The 24,573-nt window shown below is 46.7% G+C and overlaps 1 protein-coding gene across 8 annotated transcripts in view; it reads right to left on the reverse strand.

Annotated features, from left to right (window-relative positions):
• Positions 1 to 24,573, reverse strand: part of ena (ENAH actin regulator enabled) — a 597,539-nt gene that overhangs the window by 56,651 nt on the left and 516,315 nt on the right. For all 8 annotated transcript variants that reach the window (XR_011223588.1, XR_011223585.1, XM_069308843.1 and 5 more), the window contains exon 2: positions 3,212 to 3,377. Coding sequence is in view for 6 of the 8 variants with exons in the window: in XM_069308843.1 (XP_069164944.1) it covers positions 3,212 to 3,377 (166 nt within the window). In the remaining 2 variants the exon portion in view is untranslated. The remainder of the gene's footprint in view (positions 1 to 3,211; positions 3,378 to 24,573) is intronic.

Below are 24,573 nucleotides of genomic sequence, written 5' to 3' on the forward strand. Positions count from 1 at the left end.
TAGGATTTGTCTCTAAAGAATGTGAAAAGCATGCGATAGTGGTTTTTCACAGTTCTTGATGAATATGGAGTTCCAAGAATCAGGGTCTAATGCAGAGTGCATAGGCATATTGTCTATGGCTTCTTCAAAATCCAGTGGGAATAGGGTCACATCTGATATATGATTTTATGTTGGTATCACATCCATGAAAAATTCACTTGGGTTATCAGTCTTCAGTGTGTTTAGTGGCTCACTGAAAACGTACTGATTATTTAGTATTTTGCTCATTTCTTTGTTGTCATCTGTGAAAGTTTCATCTTCCTTTCACAGGGGCCCAATACTAGATGTAGTTTTGATCTTAATTTTGCATAGGAGAAAAAATATTTAGGATTTCTCTATTTCACTGATGGCCTTCTGCTCTCTTTGTCTCTCTTGGATTGTGTACGATTCTTGTAGCTTTAGTTCAACCATTTCTATTTCTCTACCTAGCCTTCTAGGTCATTTTTGAGAAAGGGTGTTTGACTATCAAGTTGTTCCGCAATTCATTTTCTTCGACTATAGAGGGAACGCTTATGAGTACTTTACTTGTAAAGTATGTCATATTCCACTATCGACCGGGGCAGTAACCCAAAAAGATAGGTGAACCAAAACAAACAACTGGTCAGTAAAATTGCGACCTACAGCCTGAAAAGGCAAAGAACTCCTCCAGAAATAAGAAATGAAGAGAAACTAGCAACTCTGCATGCAAATCAGTACTCCCACTCATTAGCGAACCCCCCTCCAACAACAAAGGGGAGGGGGAGCCGGCTCAGGCAATCCCACCGTCTACCCCTCAGTTCTTGTCCGATGTGCTTGGCGGTCAGGTGGTCACCTCAGGACTCGCTTTTTTGTTCCGTATTTTCCCCCTTGTAACTGTGCCAGCAGTGTGTGTTGTGTGGTGGCCAGGTGTTCTTTGTACTTGGAGATGCATGCCCCTGGATACCCTTCCCAGGGTGCTCTGTAAGTACTACCCTAGCAGGTCAGGGTTGACTTTCCTGGGCATTCGGGACTCTCTTCCCATTTGAGGGGTTCATTGCTTGACACAGTCTTCGCCCTTGGGGTACATCGAGAATCTTGGGCTTTCCGTCTGGCCCCAGTAGGGGAGTGTTATTCGCTGGGGGGTTGGGAGGTGGCACCTTGGCTTGCGCAGTCTGCTTATACCTATGGGACTGCCAACGTTTTTCTCAGACTGCCAGTTTGCTTGGGGTGTTGTTTCAGGGCTTATCACTTTTTCATTTTGGGTGTTTGCCCTGTTTTGACAGAGAAGGTCTGCTTAGTGGCTCATTAGGCCAGCCTAGGTTGTATTGACTCCCCTCCTCCATTGTCTCCAAGATTGCATCACTGCTTCTGGTAGTCAATTTGCCTGCTTTCAAGCAGGAAGGGTCTACCGGCTTAGCAAGCCACACTGCCTGGACTTCCTGTAGGATTAACATACCTTGTAGGCCCTGGTAAACCCTCGTGGGCTCAGTTGGTAACATGGATCCGACCAAGTCCATTCTCGTCTTGTGCAATGTAGACGGCTGTTTGGCACTTCTGCCTCGGGGCGACGATCACCTTTTCTGCCTCCGCGATGCTGCCTGTTGGTTCAATGACACTTTCGACCTGGAGTCTTGCGTGACATGTTCTCCGCCTGTGTCTCAATTTACACATTCCTCATCTGCGGATGAGAGGTTTCAGGCTGAGGCGGTATTGCAAGCTTGCTTCTCTTCCTTGCAATGCACCAAATTGGTTGCCCATTTGGAGGCCCTAGAGCTGCCTCGTTTGGGTTTTAGGAACCAGGATTGGAGGGGGGGGGGGGTGTTGGTCACTTCAACTTTGGTTCTGTCCGTGCCCCTGCTTCCCTCCCAGGTAAGCTTGGTTTACCCTGTTCCTCACTCCCCCCCCCTCGTTCCCCCCTTGATACCTGCTTGAGTACATTTGCTTCCAGCTACTACACGTATGAGGGTTTCGGAGTCAGAGCGGGGTTTAGACTGGAATGAGGCTCGGGTGGCTTCGGGGGCCGCTCTTTCTAATTAAGGGGCGGGGGTGGTTGAATCCCTTCTTCCCACCGAGGCTTCCAGTACATCCCAGCCGCCTTTTTTCTCAGAAGCCTTTTCCTTGGACTCTGCCTTTTCTTCAGAGGTAGTGGGCATGGAATAGGGCTCTACTCCAGGGCCTGTGTTGTGGGTTCCCAGGGCTCGGGGGGAGTCTGTTTGGAGAGCTTGGGCTCCTTTTGCCCCTGCTTAGGCCCCTTGTACCCTGTGGGCAGGGGATTTTGCTGCATGGGAGAGGGTTTTTGTCCCCTCCTTCCCTTCTGCATTAGTTTTACCATATTTGCAGCATGATTTATGCACCCTCAGGCCAAGTGCATCCATGTTTTGCTTGGATGTTGATGTTTTGGCAGCCATTTTGCGCTGCTGTTTGCATTGCTGCAACTGGCTGCCAGGCGGCGCTACTACTTGTCTTGCATCTTCCCAGTTGTGTTTGTTGTTACCCGTGTTTGCATATGGCGGCTGGGCATTTGCCCCCTTTTTGGGGCATTTCTCATGTAGCTCATGAGCTCTAGTTTTTACCGATGAATCGGTCATTCACTTCTGTGTGACGTATCTCTTGTGCGGGTTATGTCTGTTATGAAAGGGGTGGAAAGGTACATGCATTGGTGTGTTTTTCCTGCATTTGTACTCGTCTTGTTGTTCTCTTCTTCTTGTGCTTGTGGGGGTTGTGCTTCGGCTCTTCGGGCCAGCCTCTCCACCGTCATTCTCTCGGTGCACATTCCTGAGCTTCTTGAGCTCCTGCAGTTCTCCATTTTCTTCCTTCTCTGCTTCTGGACATGTTCTTTTTCATGTCTCGACCCCCTGCAGTGGTGATTCCTTTGGTATTTGATTTCCTCCGGTGTCCCATTTCGGGTGTATTACTCGTGTCGATTCATCCATCTTTTCCTATCCTCTCTTGTCTGCAATTACGAATACCACACCTGACCTAAATACTTTATATGGGTCCAAAATAGGACTAGCTTAAGCTTGTCTTAAGGCCACTAGGCCATGACGTGCCATGGCCTAGTCGTCTAGAGCATCGTGTCTGGAATACTCAGCCCATAGGTTTGAATCCTCATCACAGCTCCCATAGATTTTCACACTTTATAATATTAATGAAGGTCTTAACCTATGTACAGTATATAAATATCAAGTATGACTTGAGTGTAGTATGCACTGACCTCGTGATCTTGAAGTTTCCTGCCCACCACTCTGAAGGTGTTATTGACAGTGTGCTGGTAGATGTGGACCTTTGACAGCCCCGTTGATGTCCCCGACGGCAGCCACTTCTTGTTGACGTCATCGTATATCATAACGGACGCCCGAGCGCTGCACACGCTCTGCTCGCTGCAACCATCAACAAATAATTAGTTATTATTATACTTATTGCATTTGCAAACACACTCATGTCCAGTAATCTATGACAAGAATCCATCTTTGGCAAAACATCATATATTCATAAAGACTACAGTACAGGGCTCTGCGGCCACGCAAAACTCAGAGGATTTTCTCATTGATATGGATCATGTTAATGTGATTTTCTATGTGGATCTGAAGTTGGGTAAGGAACGGACATTGGTTAGGTTAGGAACGGACATTGGTTAGGTTAGGAACAGACATTGGTTAGGATAGGAATGGACATTGTTAGGAATGGACATTGTTAGGAATGGACAACGGAACTGTTAGGTTAGGAATGGACATAAGGTTAGGAACGGACAACGGAACTGTTAGGTTAGGAACAGACATACGGTTAGGAACAGACATACGGTTAGGAACAGACATACGGTTAGGAACAGACATAAGGTTAGGAACAGACATAAGGTTAGGAACGGACATAAGGTTAGGAACAGACATAAGGTTAGGAACGGACATAAGGTTAGGAACAGACATACGGTTAGGAACAGACATACGGTTAGGAACAGACATAAGGTTAGGAACAGACATAAGGTTAGGAACGGACATAAGGTTAGGAACGGACAATATCTGTTAGTAGAACGGTGTTGAACTACTTTGCCTTCACCCGAGTACTGGTGGTTAAAACTTGGACTGGCTCCAGGAGTGGCCTCTAAACGTCATGTGATTTCAGTAAAATTCAGATTGCATGACTTTTTGACCGAGTCAGTGGTGGTAGAGTATGTTGCTGGCAATGCCTTGGTCGTAATTTTGCGTCGCCTCACAGCCCCAGGGGGATTTTATTATTAATATTGTCATTATTAGACCTAATACTGTTACTAATTGTGCCATAAATACGCCTAATACTGCCATTAGATGGCCTGATACTGTTACTCATAGTCATTAATAGGCCTAATACTGTAACTAAAATTGCTATAAATATGCCTATACTGCCATTAGAAGGCCTGATACTGTTACTATTATTGCCATTAGTAGGCCTAATACTAATTAATTTATGTTTTTAATTTTGCCCTGAGGGGCGAGTTTAGTGGGAAGCGCCACTCATCCTGTGAGTGGACACACCGCCATAGCAGCATGTACAACACTCCCCAATAGGAAGAAAATCAGCTGGGTTGATCATCCTGTCACTTGTACCCAGACACAGCTGGGACTTGCTTAACTGTCTCAAGTGAACAGCTTATCAAACAAGAAGATTAATTTAACATTTGTCTAAGACTGTTACTAATACAGTGACACCTCGGCTTACAAATGCCCCTCTTTATGAACTTTTCGGGTTACGAGCCCAATTTCCTTGTAAAATCCAAATCATGTTACGAACTTTGCCTCGGGAAACGAAGTTTGTCGATATGCATATGGCCGACCCAGCTCGTAGTGGTACAGCGACCACACCTCAGTTTACCAGTGTCTCCTGTCTAATGACAATCAGGCCTGAAGTCTTTGTAAAGAATTAAAGTGTTTTACGGATTTTTGGGTATTTGAACTTAAAAGTTATTTTTTATTATATATCTCGCCATGGATCCCAAGAAAGCCAGTGATAAGGTTCAAGCCAAGAAAACACGTGAGAATGAACATAATTAGCAGCAACAAGAGGCGGCTGAGGAAATGTTTTCAGGGGAGGAGGCGGCAGTACACAATGTCCCTTCCTCAACAATTAGGAAGTGGTGTAGGCTGTGGGAAGAAATGCAAACTTTTGTTGAAACGACTCACCCAGAGGTAGCTGTAGTAGGCTGTTGCATTAACTTTTTTAATGATACTGTGATGCCTCACTACAGGCAAGTGTTACAACAAAGGAGAAAAACAATCCTCTATGGATAGATTTTTAGTGAGAAAAATCAAGCAGTGAGCCACAAGCAGGTCCTAGTGCAACCCATCCTCCGAATAGACAGTACATTTTAATACTAAATGTAATAAGTACATTCCTGACTGTCTGCATAGTACATAAATACACTTAATTGTGCTGTTACATTTGCCTCTCTATATATTCCTCATTTTCTATTAATTTAACACTTTAGTGCGCGCCGCACTCCCTGGAAAAAAAGCGGGTTGTGCGCGCGGCGTTCTGGGCGCTCAAGCGTGAACACAAAAAAGTTTATCATCTTTTCACGCTCCTAACATCAATTCTCGAGCTACGTTTTTCATTTTGGTATCAATGCGTTGGCAATAAAATTCTCTACAGGATCATATGAATAAAATGTCACCCAAGCATTTGCTATCCCACCACGAAGTAAATAAACACGAAGATGACTCGCCGTGACACCCAAACAGGAAGTAAATGTTCATACTCTTTCGTTTGTTGCCAGCCTCACAGTCATCCTACAGCGCTTATTTTGATATCACTGAACTCGCAATACAATTCCCCACCCAGACATATGCCTATCAATGTCTAATTATGTTCCGCACGAGTGTGGGAACTGGGCGAAGCGTTAGCCGTGATTTCAGCAGCGACGACACTGGTGTGATGCAGCGCTTTGAAAGTTTATACTTATTTCACTGTCATGACATTATTTCTCGAGCTACGTATTTCATTTTTATAGCAATGTGTTCGCAATAGAAAGTTCTATAAGAATATGGGTAGAGTTGGCCAACAGAGCGTCAAATAAATTTGCGGCGAATAAAATCTTACGCGTGTTTGTACCCGTGAGCGTAAAAAGTTTTTACTTTGCTCATGTTTTTTCAAGTTTATACTTGATTCACTCCGTTTTTTTTGTTTGTATAGTGTTCGGAATAAAATTCTCTACACAGACATATGCATATAAATGTAGAATCATGATCGCGGCCAACACAAGAGTGAGTGGAGTGCGCGATTACCCTCGTTGTGACACCAATTCAATAGTCTCTTATTTAAGTTACAATTTTTTTTTTTTTTTTTTTTTTGAGATACTGTATATACAAGAGTTGTTGCATTCTTGTACAGCCACTAGTACGCGTAGCGTTTCGGGCAAGTCCTTAATCCTATGGTCCCTGGAATACGATCCCCTGCCGCGAAGAATCGTTTTTTCATCCAAGTACACATTTTACTGTTGCGTTAAACAGAGGCTACAGTTAAGGAATTGCGCCCAGTAAATCCTCCCCGGCCAGGATACGAACCCATGACATAGCGCTCGCGGAACGCCAGGTGAGTGTCTTACCACTACACCACGGAGACTGCTAATACATTGCCGTTTTTTCAAATAGGCACTGAGCCTATTAGAGAAAACAAAAATTTAATGGCAAACATATTCATACAAACCCCAAGTCGATCGAGTAGTAAATACCCAATATAAAACACGGTCCGTAAATTTACGTCGTGATCCGACAAGCGGTTAGGGAAACTGCCCGTAAGTCCAAGTCGAAAATCCAGGGAAGTGTTTTAATAGACTCAATATTTAGGTTGAAGTTTTCATGTTCAATTTTATATACACAAGTTTTAAATATAAATAATTTCCTTTTCAGTTTTATTACACAATAGAAATTTTATACAACATTTGAAAATATGCTGAGTTATTTTATAATTTATTGAAAGGCTTTAGTTTTGTTTTATTAGTTTTATAAAATTGTAATATCAATATAGCTATAGGATAAGTACTAATTGTAATTAACAAGCAATAAATGCTATTTACATGCTTGTCCTCCTACACTCCCAAGGTTAGGTTAGGTCGTGGTTTTCTATATATACAGCTTTTCAGGTAAACTCTAATATTCACAATATTTTGGTGCGATGCTGGCAATTAAGTGCAGTTATGTACTAGGAGTTCCACCTGCGCTGCCGTTGAGTGCGGACGTGTCGCTTGTCCGCTTGGCAGTTTGTGGTCATTGCCGTTTTCGCCGGCAGGGGCTGTGGGGGTGTTTACCCTCCCTGCTGTTCCTGGTGGTGGAGACGTGGCGTGTTTTGCGATGGGCGGCCCTATTCCCGCTGTCGTGCGGTTAAACTCCATCAGATTGGAGTTTACTGGCCGTGATGGTTACCCCCTGGTGGACGTGGTGTTGAGTGACATGCTTCGTGTCCAGGTTGGGGACGTATATGGCATTGAGCTGGTAACTGCTCACCGTGTTGTTATCAAGTTTGTGGGTGAGGAGGTGTACCGTGCTTTCTTACGGAGGTACGAGGGATGTACCTTGCAGTTACAGGACGGCACCGGGTCTGTGACCATTTCAGACCGTAGTGGTGCTGTGACGTATGTCAGTGTTCATGGCGCCCCCATGGAGTTTCCTGAGACTCTCTTCCGGCGATTCTTCCAGAGGTACGGCTCTGTCGTCAGTGTGCGGATGAACTCCCTGTCGTCTGGCACGTATTCGGGTGTGAAGACCAACATTTGGACCCTCGGGATGCGACTGAGGTCGGACATACCGTGCTCTGTTTGGCTGTTGGGGTACTACGTGCGTGTGTTTTATGCCCGGCAACCCCGTACTTGCTTCCGGTGTGGTTTGTTGGGGCATCAGGCTGCCGGGTGTACTGCTGATCCGGTCGCTCCTGTGAACTTGTTCCGTAAGGAGGATTTCCCACCGCTCCCTCTGGAGGAGGACTCCGGGGGTGAGGAGGTGAGCGTCCCGTTCGCTGCTGCAGCTTCCCCGGCAGCGCCTGCCGTTCCTCCGGTTGTTGCCGTCCCTCCTCCGGTTCTTGAGGTACCGTCGGTTGGTCTGCCTGATCCTGTCGCTGTCCCAGCTGCTCCCGTGGGCCTTCCTGGAGCTCCCTGTGTGACGTCACTGTCTTCTCCCTCGTCTTCTGATGCTGCGCCTGGCCCTGTGTCCGTGACTCGGGTCCCGGATGTGCTTGGTGCTGGGGTGGCTGCGGAGCCTCCTGCTGTGTGTGGCCCGGTTCCCCCTGTGGTTGAGGCTGCTGCCATCCTGACGTCGGTTCCTTCGGCTCGTGGTACCCGTGTTTCTGGGTCACTTACTGGCTCTGACGATATCCGGCCGGTGCCCAAACGTTCCCGGCGTTCGTCTTCTTCCTGGGCCGACGTTGGTGACTTCAGTGACTGTGGAGCTTCGGATGTTGACAGTGTGGATACAGATGCGTCGATGTCTCCGCGGTTCGTGGTGGCAGAGGTCCATGTGCCTGCCGGTGCTGGTGCCTGTGTCTCGGACGTGCCTTCGGTTCTTTCTCCGCCGAGGTACTCTCCACAGTGGGGGGTGGTGGCTTCCGCTGCCAGGGATGGTGTGGACTCTGGTGCTGGGCGTGGCCTGGTGGTGACGTTACGGAAGGATGCGCGCCGTCCGGGTTCCCTGCTGTTGTCTGGTGGTGTGCCCGGGGCCGCGAGTACCTCTGTGGTGCGGGTGCGCGTTGGGGCCCTGGGAGACGTGTTGCTGGCGTCTGTGATGCCACCGGGTCACTGGTCGAAGATTGCCGAGTTACCGCTGTCTGACGGACCGGAGTGCTTTCGTGGGGGGCAAGTTCCCTTCCTGTGGGGGTGAGTGGCGACTTCTCGCCTCATGAGTTCTACCATCTGGGTCCCCAGTTTGCGGGCGTTTGTTGCCCCGGTTCCGGATGTTATGGCGTCCCCGGTGGATGGACGAGACCCTTGGCAATGGGTGCTCTGGGAGGTGTTCAATGTAAGATTCCCGCGGGCCAAGTATGTGCTCTGATTTCTTGTGTATTTGCTCTGACATGCTGTGTGCTCTTCTGGCTGTTTGTTTGCCCTGTTCTATTATGTGCTTCTGCCTCTCCCTTTGTGCGTAGCTTTGCCGTGTGGCATATTAGGTTCTTGTGCATGGCGTCACTCGTTTCGCGTTTTGGCTTAGCATTTTGCCTTTCCTGGCTTTGCGATTCACCCTTCATGGGTACGCCGGGGCGCATCCGATCCCACGATCTTCGTCGCCCCTAACTCAACAACAACAACAACAACAGTTATGTACTAAGCCGATAGTCAGGATTGTACTTATTACATTTAGTATTAAACGTACTGTCTATTCAGAGGATGGGCTGCCTAATGGTATGTAGGCAAAACGTGCCAGTGTGTGTATTCCAGAGAAGTCCTCACTGCCTGATGTTATAATGGAAGGGGACTCCCCTTCCAAACACTAAAACCTTTTTCCCCTCCCCCCTCCTCACCGTCTTCCATACGCCAAGAAGAGTCATCAATATGTAACAAACTAAGTTTGTTGTAGGGAATTATTCAGTATAGATTCTCATAGACATGGTGGTTTTGAATGTTTGGAGTCAGACGGTAGTCGACTTGACTCAAGCAGAGAAAGGTCATCCCTCTAGGGATTAGCGGTTAAGATTACAAAATGGCCGTCGCCTTTATTAAAACAACGTATAATGAATTATTTAACAGAATTCAGTAATTTAGAGAAATTCAAGTCTTCATTCAAATTGTATTCAATAATATACCTGTTCAAGTATCAAGAGTATTCTCAGTTGTCGGAATACTGAGTGACACCGTCAGTGACGTCACTAGCAGAGGACTAGCCTCTGATGCGGATGAATCTTGACGACCCTGGGTCAAGGGTCACCAAAGCCCTCCATATTTAGTAATTCTCAAAGTTCAAATAGCCATATTGTAATTGGAAATAGTCTTTCCCTAAGATGTCTGTGTGATTACCATCAGTTTATAAGAGTTCAACCATCTGGGTTGTTCAGTACAACAGAGATTAGTTGTTCAATTTAAACCCTGCTAGTAAACTTAGTAAACCTGGCGTAGGAATACCCTCTAGCTCTGACTAGCTGCGAGGAAGGCTTGGCGGGTCAGTGTAGTCTTGGTCAACAACGGGAGAGGTCATGCACCCTCACCTCTCCAAATACATCAGTATAACATCAGCTGGTCGCATTGACAAGGTATAGTTGCTACGTTTTTGTATAGGTAAATAGTTCATTTCATGCCTCGATAGCGAGTGTTCAGGTATAGGGAGTGACATTTCATGCCTCGATAGCGAGTGTTCAGGTATAGGGAGTGACATTTCATGCCTCGATAGCGAGTGTTCAGGTATAGGGAGTGATATTTCATGCCTCGATAGCGAGTGTTCAGGTATAGGGAGTGACATTTCATGCCTCGATAGCGAGTGTTCAGGTATAGGGAGTGACATTTCATGCCTCGATAGCGAGTGTTCAGGTATAGGGAGTGACATTTCATTTAGCTCTTGTTTAGATTTTGCATAAATAAATAATTAGCTTCTTCTCTACATTTTATTATTTCCATGTGTGTGTTGCATGTCTTGGTCTCGTGGTCTCCATGAGTCTCAGTTTTAGTTGGGGCCGCAAGCCAAGCAAAGTTTAAGAGATCATATATCCCTTTGTTTGCTATAATTCCCACACTTAACGTACATCCCCCCCCCCCCTTTTCCAAGTAATTTGGGGATCAAGCCCCAAGGTTTTAATGATCGATTAATTGGTTCAGACCCCGATTAATTGACGCTTCTGGTTAATGGTCTGGTGGTGTCAGCAGGAGATACTTGAGTTTGCTAGAAGTCTAGTACCACGTCACGGGGACTGTAGAAGCTTGGCCAATCGAGCGGCTAAGACCACATGACGCAGGATTCGGTTAGAGTACTCTGGGGTCCCTTGGTATTAACTTGAAGTAAATAGAATCTAGTCTAAGGAAGAGCATATACCCCCCCCCTCCCCCCGTGTTACAAATAAAGGCAGACAATAACTTGTACAAACTTTAGTACTGAAGATTTGGGCGAATTATGAATAAAATTACTTTTAAGGAAATTTTTGGGGGAGTGAGGAACGGATTAATTCAATTTGCATTATTTCTTATGGGAAAATTTACTTCAGTTTACACATTTTGGTGTGTGGAAGTTAGGAGAGTAGAATGTTGCCAGGTGCCATGGTCACACTAAGGCAATGTTGCCAGGTGCCATGGTCACACTAAGGCAATGTTGCCAGGTGCCATGGTCACACTAAGGCAATGTTGCCAGGTGCCATGGTCACACTAAGGCAATGTTGCCAGGTGCCATGGTCACACTAAGGCAATGTTGCCAGGTGCCATGGTCACACTAAGGCAATGTTGCCAGGTGCCATGGTCACACTAAGGCAATGTTGCCAGGTGCCATGGTCACACTAAGGCAATGTTGCCAGGTGCCATGGTCACACTAAGGCAATGTTGCCAGGTGCCATGGTCACACTAAGGCAATGTTGCCAGGTGCCATGGTCACACTAAGACAATGTTGCCAGGTGCCATGGTCACACTAAGGCAATGTTGCCAGGTGCCATGGTCACACTAAGGCAATGTTGCCAGGTGCCATGGTCACACTAAGGCAATGTTGCCAGGTGCCATGGTCACATTAAGGGAATGTTGCCAGGTGCCATGGTCACACTAAGGCAATGTTGCCAGGTGCCATGGTCACACTAAGGCAATGTTGCCAGGTGCCATGGTCACACTAAGGCAATGTTGCCAGGTGCCATGGTCACACTAAGGCAATGTTGCCAGGTGCCATGGTCACACTAAGGCAATGTTGCCAGGTGCCATGGTCACACTAAGGCAATGTTGCCAGGTGCCATGGTCACACTAAGGCAATGTTGCCAGTTGCCATGGTCACACTAAGACAATGTTGCCAGGTGTCATGGTCACACTAAGGCAATGTTGCCAGGTGCCATGGTCACATTAAGGGAATGTTGCCAGGTGCCATGGTCACACTAAGGCAATGTTGCCAGGTGCCATGGTCACACTAAGGCAATGTTGCCAGGTGCCATGGTCACACTAAGGCAATGTTGCCAGGTGCCATGGTCACACTAAGGCAATGTTGCCAGTTGCCATGGTCACACTAAGACAATGTTGCCAGGTGCCATGGTCACACTAAGACAATGTTGCCAGGTGCCATGGTCACACTAAAGCAATGTTGCCAGGTGCCATGGTCACACTAAGGCAATGTTGCCAGGTGCCATGGTCACACTAAGGCAATGTTGCCAGGTGCCATGGTCACACTAAGGCAATGTTGCCAGGTGCCATGGTCACATTAAGGCAATGTTGCCAGGTGCCATGGTCACACTAAGGCAATGTTGCCAGGTGCCATGGTCACACTAAGACAATGTTGCCAGGTGCCATGGTCACATTAAGGCAATGTTGCCAGGTGCCATGGTCACATTAAGGCAATGTTGCCAGGTGCCATGGTCACATTAAGGCAATGTTGCCAGGTGCCATGGTCACATTAAGGCAATGTTGCCAGGTGCCATGGTCACACTAAGACAATGTTGCCAGGTGCCATGGTCACATTAAGGCAATGTTGCCAGGTGCCATGGTCACATTAAGGCAATGTTGCCAGGTGCCATGGTCACACTAAGACAATGTTGCCAGGTGCCATGGTCACATTAAGGCAATGTTGCCAGGTGCCATGGTCACACTAAGACAATGTTGCCAGGTGCCATGGTCACATTAAGGCAATGTTGCCAGGTGCCATGGTCACATTAAGGCAATGTTGCCAGGTGCCATGGTCACATTAAGGCAATGTTGCCAGGTGCCATGGTCACACTAAGACAATGTTGCCAGGTGCCATGGTCACATTAAGGCAATGTTGCCAGGTGCCATGGTCACACTAAAGGTCCGACAGACAGCTACACGACCTCTTCCCAAGTTTATGCGCGGTAATAAGTGTGAGAGAGACTTATTGGTAACTACCGACGTCAGACCAGTACAGGATTATGCAGCGCTCGCATGGAGGTTTATCATGCACAGGCTTACACGCTCTGTTGGCTGACTGGCAGCTGACTCTTGGGTGCCAGCACAATCACTGAGCACAATCACTGAGCACAATCACTCAGCACAATCAGTGAGGACAATCAGTGGAGACAATCAATGAGCACAATCAGTGAGGACAATCAGCAAGGACAATCAGTAAATTCAATCAGTGAGGACAATCAACGAGGACAATCAGTGAGGACAATCAGTGAGAACAATCAGCGAGGACAATCAGTGAGGACAATCAGCTAGGACAATCAGTGAGGACAATCAGCGAGGACAGTGAGGACAATCAGTGAGGACAATCAGCGAGGACAATCAGTAAGTACAATCAGTGAGGACAATCAGCGAGGACAATCAGTGAGGACAATCAGCGAGGACAATCAATGAGGACAATCAGTAAGTACAATCAGTGAGGACAATTAGTGAGGACAATCAGTAAGTACAATCAGTGAGGACAATCAGTAAGTACAATCAGTGAGGACAATTAGTGAGGACAATCAGCGAGGACAATCAGCGAGGACAATCAGTAAGGACAATCAGGGAGGACAATCAGCGAGGACAATCAGCTAGGACAATCAGTAAGGACAATCAGGGAGGACAATCAGCAATGACAATGAGCGAGGACAATCAGTGAGGACAATCAGCAAGGACAATCAGCAAGGACAATCAGAGAGGACAATCAGCAAGGAAAATCAGCGAGGATAATCAGCGAGGACAATAAGTGAGGACAATCAGCGAGGACAATCAGCGAGGACAATCAGCGAGGACAATCAGTGAGGACAATCGGTGAGCACAATCAGTGAGCACAATCAGTGAGCACAATCAGTGAGGACAATCAGCGAGGACAATCAGCGAGGACAATCAGCTAGGACAGTGAGGACAATCAGTGAGGACAATCAGCGAGGACAATCAGCTAGGACAATCAGTGAGGACAATCAGCGAGGACAATCAGTGAGGACAACCAGCGAGGACAGTGAGGACAATCAGTGAGGACAATCAGCGAGGACAATCAGTGAGGACAATCAGCGAGGACAATCAGCGAAGACAATCAGTGAGGACAATCAGCGAGGACAGTGAGGACAATCAGCGAGGACAATCAGTGAGGACAATCAGCGAGGACAATCAGTGAGGACAATCAGCGAGGACAGTGAGGACAATCAGCGAGGACAATCAATGAGGACAATCAGCGAGGACAGTGAGGACAATCAGCGAGGACAATCAGTAAGGACAATCAGCGAGGACAATCAGCTAGGACAATCAGTAAGGACAATCAGGGAGGACAATCAGCAAGGACAATGAGCGAGGACAATCAGTGAGGACAATCAGCAAGGACAATCGGTGAGGACAATCAGCGAGAAAAATCGGTGAGGACAATCAGCGAGGACAATCAGTGAGGACAATCAGCGAGGACAGTGAGGACAATCAGTGAGGACAATGAGCGAGGACAATCAGTGAGGACAATCAGCGAGGACAATCGGTGAGGACAATCAGCGAGAAAAATCGGTGAGGACAATCAGCGAGGACAATCAGTGAGGACAATCAGCGAGGACAGTGAGGACAATCAGTGAGGACAATCAGCGAGGACAATCAGCGAGGACGGTGAGGACAATCAGTGAGGACAATCAGCGAGGACAATCAGCGAGGACAGTGAGGACAATCAGCGAGGACAATCAGTGAGGACAATCAGCGAGGACAATCAGTGACGACAATCAGCGAGGACAATCTGCGAGGACAGTGAGGACAATCAGCGAGGACAATCAGTGAGGACAATCAGCGAGGACAATCAGCGAGGACAATCAGTGAGGACAATCAGCAAGGACAATCAGCGAGGACAGTCAGTGAGCACAATCAGTGAGGACAATCAGTGAGCACAATCAGCGAGGACAGTGAGGACAATCAGTGAGGACAATCAGCGAGGACAATCAGTAAGTACAATCAGTGAAGACAATCAACGAAGACAATCAGTGAGGACAATCAGCGAGGACAATCAGTGAGGACAATCAGCGAGGACAATGAGTAAGTACAATCAGTGAAGACAATCAGCGAGGACAATCAGTGAGGACAATCAGCGAGGACAGTGAGGACAATCAGCGAGGACAATCAGCGAGGACAATCAGTGAGGACAATCAGCGAGGACAATCAGCGAGGACAATCAGTGAGGACAATCAGCGAGGACAGTGAGGACAATCAGTGAGGACAATCAGCGAGGACAATCAGCGAGGACAATCAGTGAGGACAATCAGCGAGGACAATCAGCGAGGACAATCAGTGTGGACAATCAGCGAGGACAATCAGTGAGGACAATCAGTGAGGACAATCAGCGAGGACAATCAGCGAGGACAATCAGCTAGGACAATCAGCGAGGACAATCAGCGAGGACAATCAGCGAGGACAATCAGTGGGGACAATCAGCGAGGACAATCAGCGAGGACAGTGAGGACAATCAGTGAGGGCAATCAGCGAGGACAATCAGTGAGGGCAATCAGCGAGGACAATCAGCGAGAACAATCAGCGAGGACAATCAGTGAGGACAATCAGTGAGGACAATCAGCGAGGACAGTGAGGACAATCAGTGAGGACAATCAGCGAGGACAATCAGCGAGGACAATCAGTGAGGACAATCAGCGAGGACAATCAGCGAGGACAATCAGTGAGGACAATCAGTGAGGACAATCAGCGAGGACAGTGAGGACAATCAGAGAGGACAATCAGCGAGGACAATCAGCGAGGACAATCAGCGAGGACAGTGAGGACAATCGGCGAGGACAATCAGCGAGGACAATTAGCGAGGACAGTGAGGACAATCAGCGAGGACAATCAGTGAGGACAATCAGCGAGGACAATCAGTGAGGACAATCAGCAAGGACAGTCAGTGAGCACAATCAGTGAGGACAATCAGTGAGCACAATCAGCGAGGACAATCAGCGAGGACAGTGAGGACAATCAGCGAGGACAATCAGCGAAGACAATCAGCGAGGACAATCAGCGAGGACAATCAGCGAGGACAATCAGCAAGGACAATCAGCGAGGACAGTCAGTGAGCACAATCAGTGAGCACAATCAGCGAGGACAATCAGCGAGCACAATCAGTGAGGACAATCATCGAGACAATCAGCGAGGACAATCAGCGAGGACAATCAGTGAGGACAATCAGCGAGGACAATCAGCGAGGACAATCAGTGAGGACAATCAGCGAGGACAACCAGCGAGGACAATCAGCGAGGACAATCAGTGAGGACAATCAGCAAGGACAATCAGCGAGGACAGTCAGTGAGCACAATCAGTGAGGACAATCAGTGAGCACAATCAGTGAGGACAGTGAGGACAATCAGCGAGGACAATCAGTAAGTACAATCAGTGAAGACAATCAGCGAGGACAATCAGTGAGGACAATCAGCGAGGACAATCAGCGAGGACAATCAGTAAGTACAATCAGCGAGGACAATCAGTGAGGACAATCAGCGAGGACAATCAGTGAGGACAATCAGCGAGGACAATCAGCGAGGACAATCAGTGAGGACAATCAGCGAGGACAGTGAGGACAATCAATGAGGACAATCAGCGAGGACAATCAGTGAGGACAATCAGCGAGGACAGTGAGGATAATCAGCGAGGACAATCAGCGAGGACAGTGAGGACAATCAGTGAGGACAATCAGTGAGGACAATCAGCGAGGACAATCAGTGAGGACAATCAGCGAGGACAGTGAGGACAATCAGTGAGGACAATCAGCGAGGACAGTGAGGACAATCAGCGAGGACAATCAGCGAGGACAATCAGTGAGGACAATCAGCGAGGACAATCAGCGAGGACAGTGAGGACAATCAGTGAGGACAATCAGCGAGGACAATCAGCGAGGACAATCAGTGAGGACAATCAGCGAGGACAATCAGCGAGGACAATCAGCTAGGACAGTGAGGACAATCAGTGAGGACAATCAGAGAGGACAATCAGCGAGGACAATCAGTGAGGACAATCAGCGAGGACAATCAGCGAGGACAATCAGTGAGGACAATCAGCGAGGACAATCAGTGAGGACAATCAGCGAGGACAATTAGTGAGGACAATCAGCGAGGACAGTGAGGACAATCAGCTAGGACAATCAGTGAGGACAATCAGCGAGGACAATCAGCGAGGACAATCAGTGAGGACAATCAGCAAGGACAATCAGCGAGGACAGTCAGTGAGCACAATCAGCGAGGACAATCAGTGAGCACAATCAGCGAGGACAATCAGCGAGGACAGTGAGGACAATCAGCGAGGACAATCAGCGAGGACAATCAGCAAGGACAATCAGCAAGGACAATCAGCGAGGACAGGCAGTGAGCACAATCAGTGAGGACAATCAGTGAGGACAATCAGCGAGGACAATCAGCGAGGACAATCAGTGAGGACAATCAGCGAGGACAGTGAGGACAATCAGCGAGGAGAATCAGCGAGGACAATCAGTGAGGACAATCAGCGAGGACAATCAGCGAGGACAATCAGTGAGGACAATCAGCGAGGACAGTGAGGACAATCAGTGAGGACAATCAGTGAGGACAATCAGAGAGGACAATCAGCGAGGACAATCAGTGAGGACAATCAGCGAGGACAGTGAGGACAGTGAGGACAATCAGCGAGGACAATCAGTGAGGACAATCAGCGAGGACAATCAGTGAGGACAATCAGCGAGGACAGTGAGGACAATCAGCGAGGACAATCAGCGAGGACAATCAGCGAGGACAATCAGCGAGGACAATCAGCGAGGACAATCAGTGAGGACAATCAGCAAGGACAATCAGCGAGGACAGTCAGTGAGCACAATCAGTGAAGACAATCAGTGAGCACAATCAGTGAGGACAATCAGCGAGGACAGTGAGGACAATCAGCGAGGACAATCAGCGAAGACAATCAGCGAGGACAATCAGCGAGGACAGTCAGTGAGCACAATCAGTGAGGACAATCAGTGAGCACAATCAGCGAGGACAATCAGTGAGCACAATCAGCGAGGACAATCAGCGAGGACAATCAGTGAGGACAATCAGTGTCGGAAAATCCGACACCATTTAATAATCATACAGATAATAGCTGTGTTGTATAAACAAGTTAACCATAGAAAACGTAACTTGTAGTGGAATTACCGTCTAAAGAAAACGGGATATCATCACCACATACTATTATAATTCACCACCTATTATGGTGGGAATTATTCTTAAATACATTAGTCTTTGGACTTTACCATCATAAAAACATCTTATATAAATTAACTTAACTATCAATATTAAAGTAGAGTAAATGTGACCCTTCTATCACTTTCTGAAATCTGGACAATGTAAGCCAGGCGTCAGTGAGGAAGGAGGGGCAGCCATTGTTTGTATTGAGACCAGAGGCTCACACGGGAGCAAATTCGGCTCCTGTTAAATTTACTTGGACGTAGTGTTATGGAAACCAAAAGTGTACCATTTTCAACACGCTGTCAACAAATCAAGTTAAGTGTTCTTTCCGAAACCCATTATGTATCATTAGTGGCCATTAATGTCAGGATATAGGGTGAGCCGGTTAGATCACGAAATCGCCTCAAACTAAAGGTAATTAAGCCAGGTCTTTATTGTTCCATGTATAGTGTTTTCTCTGATATAGCTTGTCATATATAGGATTCTGGCTTCACAGCTAGCGCACTTTTGACAGGTCAAGACGAGGAAGCAAGATTTTGTGCACCAGTTACTGGGTGATGGAAGCTACCTCAAAGAGGATAATTTGGTGTCTACACCCTAGTTATACCTGGTGGACTAACCTGCTGTACTATAAGATAAGGAACCTCTTCAATGTATGTAGTCTATTACTGTAGTTTGATTGGCTGCATATATATAAATATAAACCCCCCTAATGTGTAGAGGATCGATTTGTGAGATTGAGATTATTGCAGAAATACAGTCCACTTAACATCATACAAATTGCTATCGAAGTATATCAATTAACGTAAATATAAATTCATATAAATTAAATAAATATAAATCTCACAGGTCGGTTCCCACAATCAGCGAGGACAATCAGCGAGGACAGTGAGGACCATCAGCGAGGACAATCAGTGAGGACAATCAGCGAGGACAGTGAGGACCATCAGCGAGGACAATCAGCGAGGACAATCAGCGAGGACAATCAGTGAGGACAATCAGCGAGGACAATCAGCGAGGACAGTCAGTGAGCACAATCAGTGAGGACAATCAGTGAGCACAATCAGCGAGGACAATCAGCGAGGACAGTGAGGACAATCAGTGAGGACAATCAGCGAGGACAATCAGTAAGTACAATCAGTGAAGACAATCAGCGAGGACAATCAGTGAGGACAATCAGCGAGGACAATCAGTGAGGACAATCAGTAAGTACAATCAGTGAGGACAATCAGTAAGTACAATCAGTGAAGACAATCAGCGAGGACAATCAGTGAGGACAATCAGCGAGGACAATCAGTGAGGACAATCAGTAAGTACAATCAGTGAAGACAATCAGCGAGGACAATCAGTGAGGACAATCAGCGAGGACAGTGAGGACAATCAGCGAGGACAATCAGCGAGGACAATCAGTGAGGACAATCAGCGAGGACAATCAGCGAGGACAGTGAGGACAATCAGTGAGGACAATCAGCGAGGACAATCAGCGAGGACAATCAGTGAGGACAATCAGCGAGGACAGTGAGGACAATCAGCGAGGACAATCAGCGAGGACAGTGAGGACAATCAGCGAGGACAATCAGTGAGGACAGTGAGGACAATCAGTGAGGACAATCAGAGAGGACAATCAGCGAGGACAATCAGTGAGGACAATCAGCGAGGACAGTGAGGACAGTGAGGACAATCAGCGAGGACAATCAGTGAGGACAATCAGCGAGGACAATCAGTGAGGACAATCAGCGAGGACAGTGAGGACAATCAGCGAGGACAATCAGTGAGGACAATCAGCGAGGACAATCAGCGAGGACAATCAGCGAGGACAATCAGTGAGGACAATCAGCAAGGACAATCAGCGAGGACAGTCAGTGAGCACAATCAGTGAAGACAATCAGTGAGCACAATCAGCGAGGACAATCAGCGAGGACAGTGAGGACAATCAGCGAGGACAATCAGCGAAGACAATCAGCGAGGACAATCAGCGAGGACAGTCAGTGAGCACAATCAGTGAGGACAATCAGTGAGCACAATCAGCGAGGACAATCAGTGAGCACAATCAGCGAGGACAATCAGCGAGGACAATCAGTGAGGACAATCAGTGTCGGAAAATCCGACACCATTTAATAATCATACAGATAATAGCTGTGTTGTATAAACAAGTTAACCATAGAAAACGTAACTTGTAGTGGAATTACCGTCTAAAGAAAACGGGATATCATCACCACATACTATTATAATTCACCACCTATTATGGTGGGAATTATTCTTAAATACATTAGTCTTTGGACTTTACCATCATAAAAACATCTTATATAAATTAACTTAATTATCAATATTAAAGTAGAGTAAATGTGACCCTTCTATCACTTTCTGAAATCTGGACAATGTAAGCCAGGCGTCAGTGAGGAAGGAGGGGCAGCCATTGTTTGTATTGAGACCAGAGGCTCACACGGGAGCAAATTCGGCTCCTGTTAAATTTACTTGGACGTAGTGTTATGGAAACCAAAAGTGTACCATTTTCAACACGCTGTCAACAAATCAAGTTAAGTGTTCTTTCCGAAACCCATTATGTATCATTAGTGGCCATTAATGTCAGGATATAGGGTGAGTCGGTTAGATCACGAAATCGCCTCAAACTAAAGGTAATTAAGCCAGGTCTTTATTGTTCCATGTATAGTGTTTTCTCTGATATAGCTTGTCATATATAGGATTCTGGCTTCACAGCTAGCGCACTTTTGACAGGTCAAGACGAGGAAGCAAGATTTTGTGCACCAGTTACTGGGTGATGGAAGCTACCTCAAAGAGGATAATTTGGTGTCTACACCCTAGTTATACCTGGTGGACTAACCTGCTGTACTATAAGATAAGGAACCTCTTCAATGTATGTAGTCTATTACTGTAGTTTGATTGGCTGCATATATATAAATATAAACCCCCCTAATGTGTAGAGGATCGATTTGTGAGATTGAGATTATTGCAGAAATACAGTCCACTTAACATCATACAAATTGCTATCGAAGTATATCAATTAACGTAAATATAAATTCATATAAATTAAATAAATATAAATCTCACAGGTCGGTTCCCACAATCAGCGAGGACAATCAGCGAGGACAGTGAGGACCATCAGCGAGGACAATCAGTGAGGACAATCAGCGAGGACAGTGAGGACCATCAGCGAGGACAATCAGCGAGGACAATCAGCGAGGACAATCAGTGAGGACAATCAGCGAGGACAATCAGCGAGGACAGTCAGTGAGCACAATCAGTGAGGACAATCAGTGAGCACAATCAGCGAGGACAATCAGCGAGGACAGTGAGGACAATCAGTGAGGACAATCAGCGAGGACAATCAGTAAGTACAATCAGTGAAGACAATCAGCGAGGACAATCAGTGAGGACAATCAGCGAGGACAATCAGTGAGGACAATCAGTAAGTACAATCAGTGAAGACAATCAGCGAGGACAATCAGTGAGGACAATCAGCGAGGACAATCAGCGAGGACAGTGAGGACAATCAGCGAGGACAATCAGTGAGGACAATCAGCGAGGACAATCAGCGAGGACAGTGAGGACAATCAGTGAGGACAATCAGCGAGGACAATCAGCGAGGACAATCAGTGAGGACAATCAGCGAGGACAGTGAGGACAATCAGCGAGGACAGTGAGGACAATCAGCGAGGACAATCAGTGAGGACAATCAGCGAGGACAGTGAGGACAATCAGTGAGGACAATCAGAGAGGACAATCAGCGAGGACAATCAGTGAGGACAATCAGCGAGGACAGTGAGGACAGTGAGGACAATCAGCGAGGACAATCAGTGAGGACAATCAGCGAGGACAATCAGTGAGGACAATCAGCGAGGACAGTGAGGACAATCAGCGAGGACAATCAGTGAGGACAATCAGCGAGGACAATCAGCGAGGACAATCAGCGAGGACAATCAGTGAGGACAATCAGCAAGGACAATCAGCGAGGACAGTCAGTGAGCACAATCAGTGAAGACAATCAGTGAGCACAATCAGCGAGGACAATCAGCGAGGACAGTGAGGACAATCAGCGAGGACAATCAGCGAAGACAATCAGCGAGGACAATCAGCGAGGACAGTCAGTGAGCACAATCAGTGAGGACAATCAGTGAGCACAATCAGCGAGGACAATCAGTGAGCACAATCAGCGAGGACAATCAGCGAGGACAATCAGTGAGGACAATCAGTGTCGGAAAATCCGACACCATTTAATAATCATACAGATAATAGCTGTGTTGTATAAACAAGTTAACCATAGAAAACGTAACTTGTAGTGGAATTACCGTCTAAAGAAAACGGGATATCATCACCACATACTATTATAATTCACCACCTATTATGGTGGGAATTATTCTTAAATACATTAGTCTTTGGACTTTACCATCATAAAAACATCTTATATAAATTAACTTAATTATCAATATTAAAGTAGAGTAAATGTGACCCTTCTATCACTTTCTGAAATCTGGACAATGTAAGCCAGGCGTCAGTGAGGAAGGAGGGGCAGCCATTGTTTGTATTGAGACCAGAGGCTCACACGGGAGCAAATTCGGCTCCTGTTAAATTTACTTGGACGTAGTGTTATGGAAACCAAAAGTGTACCATTTTCAACACGCTGTCAACAAATCAAGTTAAGTGTTCTTTCCGAAACCCATTATGTATCATTAGTGGCCATTAATGTCAGGATATAGGGTGAGCCGGTTAGATCACGAAATCGCCTCAAACTAAAGGTAATTAAGCCAGGTCTTTATTGTTCCATGTATAGTGTTTTCTCTGATATAGCTTGTCATATATAGGATTCTGGCTTCACAGCTAGCGCACTTTTGACAGGTCAAGACGAGGAAGCAAGATTTTGTGCACCAGTTACTGGGTGATGGAAGCTACCTCAAAGAGGATAATTTGGTGTCTACACCCTAGTTATACCTGGTGGACTAACCTGCTGTACTATAAGATAAGGAACCTCTTCAATGTATGTAGTCTATTACTGTAGTTTGATTGGCTGCATATATATAAATATAAACCCCCCTAATGTGTAGAGGATCGATTTGTGAGATTGAGATTATTGCAGAAATACAGTCCACTTAACATCATACAAATTGCTATCGAAGTATATCAATTAACGTAAATATAAATTCATATAAATTAAATAAATATAAATCTCACAGGTCGGTTCCCACAATCAGCGAGGACAATCAGCGAGGACAGTGAGGACCATCAGCGAGGACAATCAGTGAGGACAATCAGCGAGGACAGTGAGGACCATCAGCGAGGACAATCAGCGAGGACAATCAGCGAGGACAATCAGTGAGGACAATCAGCGAGGACAATCAGCGAGGACAGTCAGTGAGCACAATCAGTGAGGACAATCAGTGAGCACAATCAGCGAGGACAATCAGCGAGGACAGTGAGGACAATCAGTGAGGACAATCAGCGAGGACAATCAGTAAGTACAATCAGTGAAGACAATCAGCGAGGACAATCAGTGAGGACAATCAGCGAGGACAATCAGTGAGGACAATCAGTAAGTACAATCAGTGAAGACAATCAGCGAGGACAATCAGTGAGGACAATCAGCGAGGACAATCAGCGAGGACAGTGAGGACAATCAGCGAGGACAATCAGCGAGGACAATCAGTGAGGACAATCAGCGAGGACAATCAGCGAGGACAGTGAGGACAATCAGTGAGGACAATCAGCGAGGACAATCAGCGAGGACAATCAGTGAGGACAATCAGCGAGGACAGTGAGGACAATCAGCGAGGACAATCAGCGAGGACAGTGAGGACAATCAGCGAGGACAATCAGTGAGGACAATCAGCGAGGACAATCAGCGAGGACAATCAGCGAGGACAGTGAGGACAATCAGCGAGGACAATCAGTGAGGACAATCAGCGAGGACAATCAGCGAGGACAGTGAGGACAATCAGCGAGGACAATCAGCGAGGACAGTGAGGACAATCAGTGAGGACAATCAGCGAGGACAATCAGTGAGGACAATCAGCGAGGACAATCAGTGAGGACAATCAGCGAGGACAGTCAGTGAGCACAATCAGTGAGGACAATCAGTGAGCACAATCAGCGAGGACAATCAGCGAGGACAGTGAGGACAATCAGCGAGGACAATCAGTGAGCACAATCAGTGAGGACAATCAGTGAGCACAATCAGCGAGGACAATCAGTGAGCACAATCAGCGAGGACAATCAGCGAGGACAATCAGCGAGGACAATCAGTGAGGACAATCAGCGAGGACAATCAGTAAGTACAATCAGTAAGGACAATCAGCGAGGACAATCAGTAAGTACAATCAGTAAGGACAATCAGTAAGGACAATCAGTGAGGACAATCAGTGA

This window comes from Procambarus clarkii, chromosome 6 (assembly GCF_040958095.1).
Source record: "Procambarus clarkii isolate CNS0578487 chromosome 6, FALCON_Pclarkii_2.0, whole genome shotgun sequence".
NCBI lineage: Eukaryota > Metazoa > Arthropoda > Malacostraca > Decapoda > Cambaridae > Procambarus > Procambarus clarkii.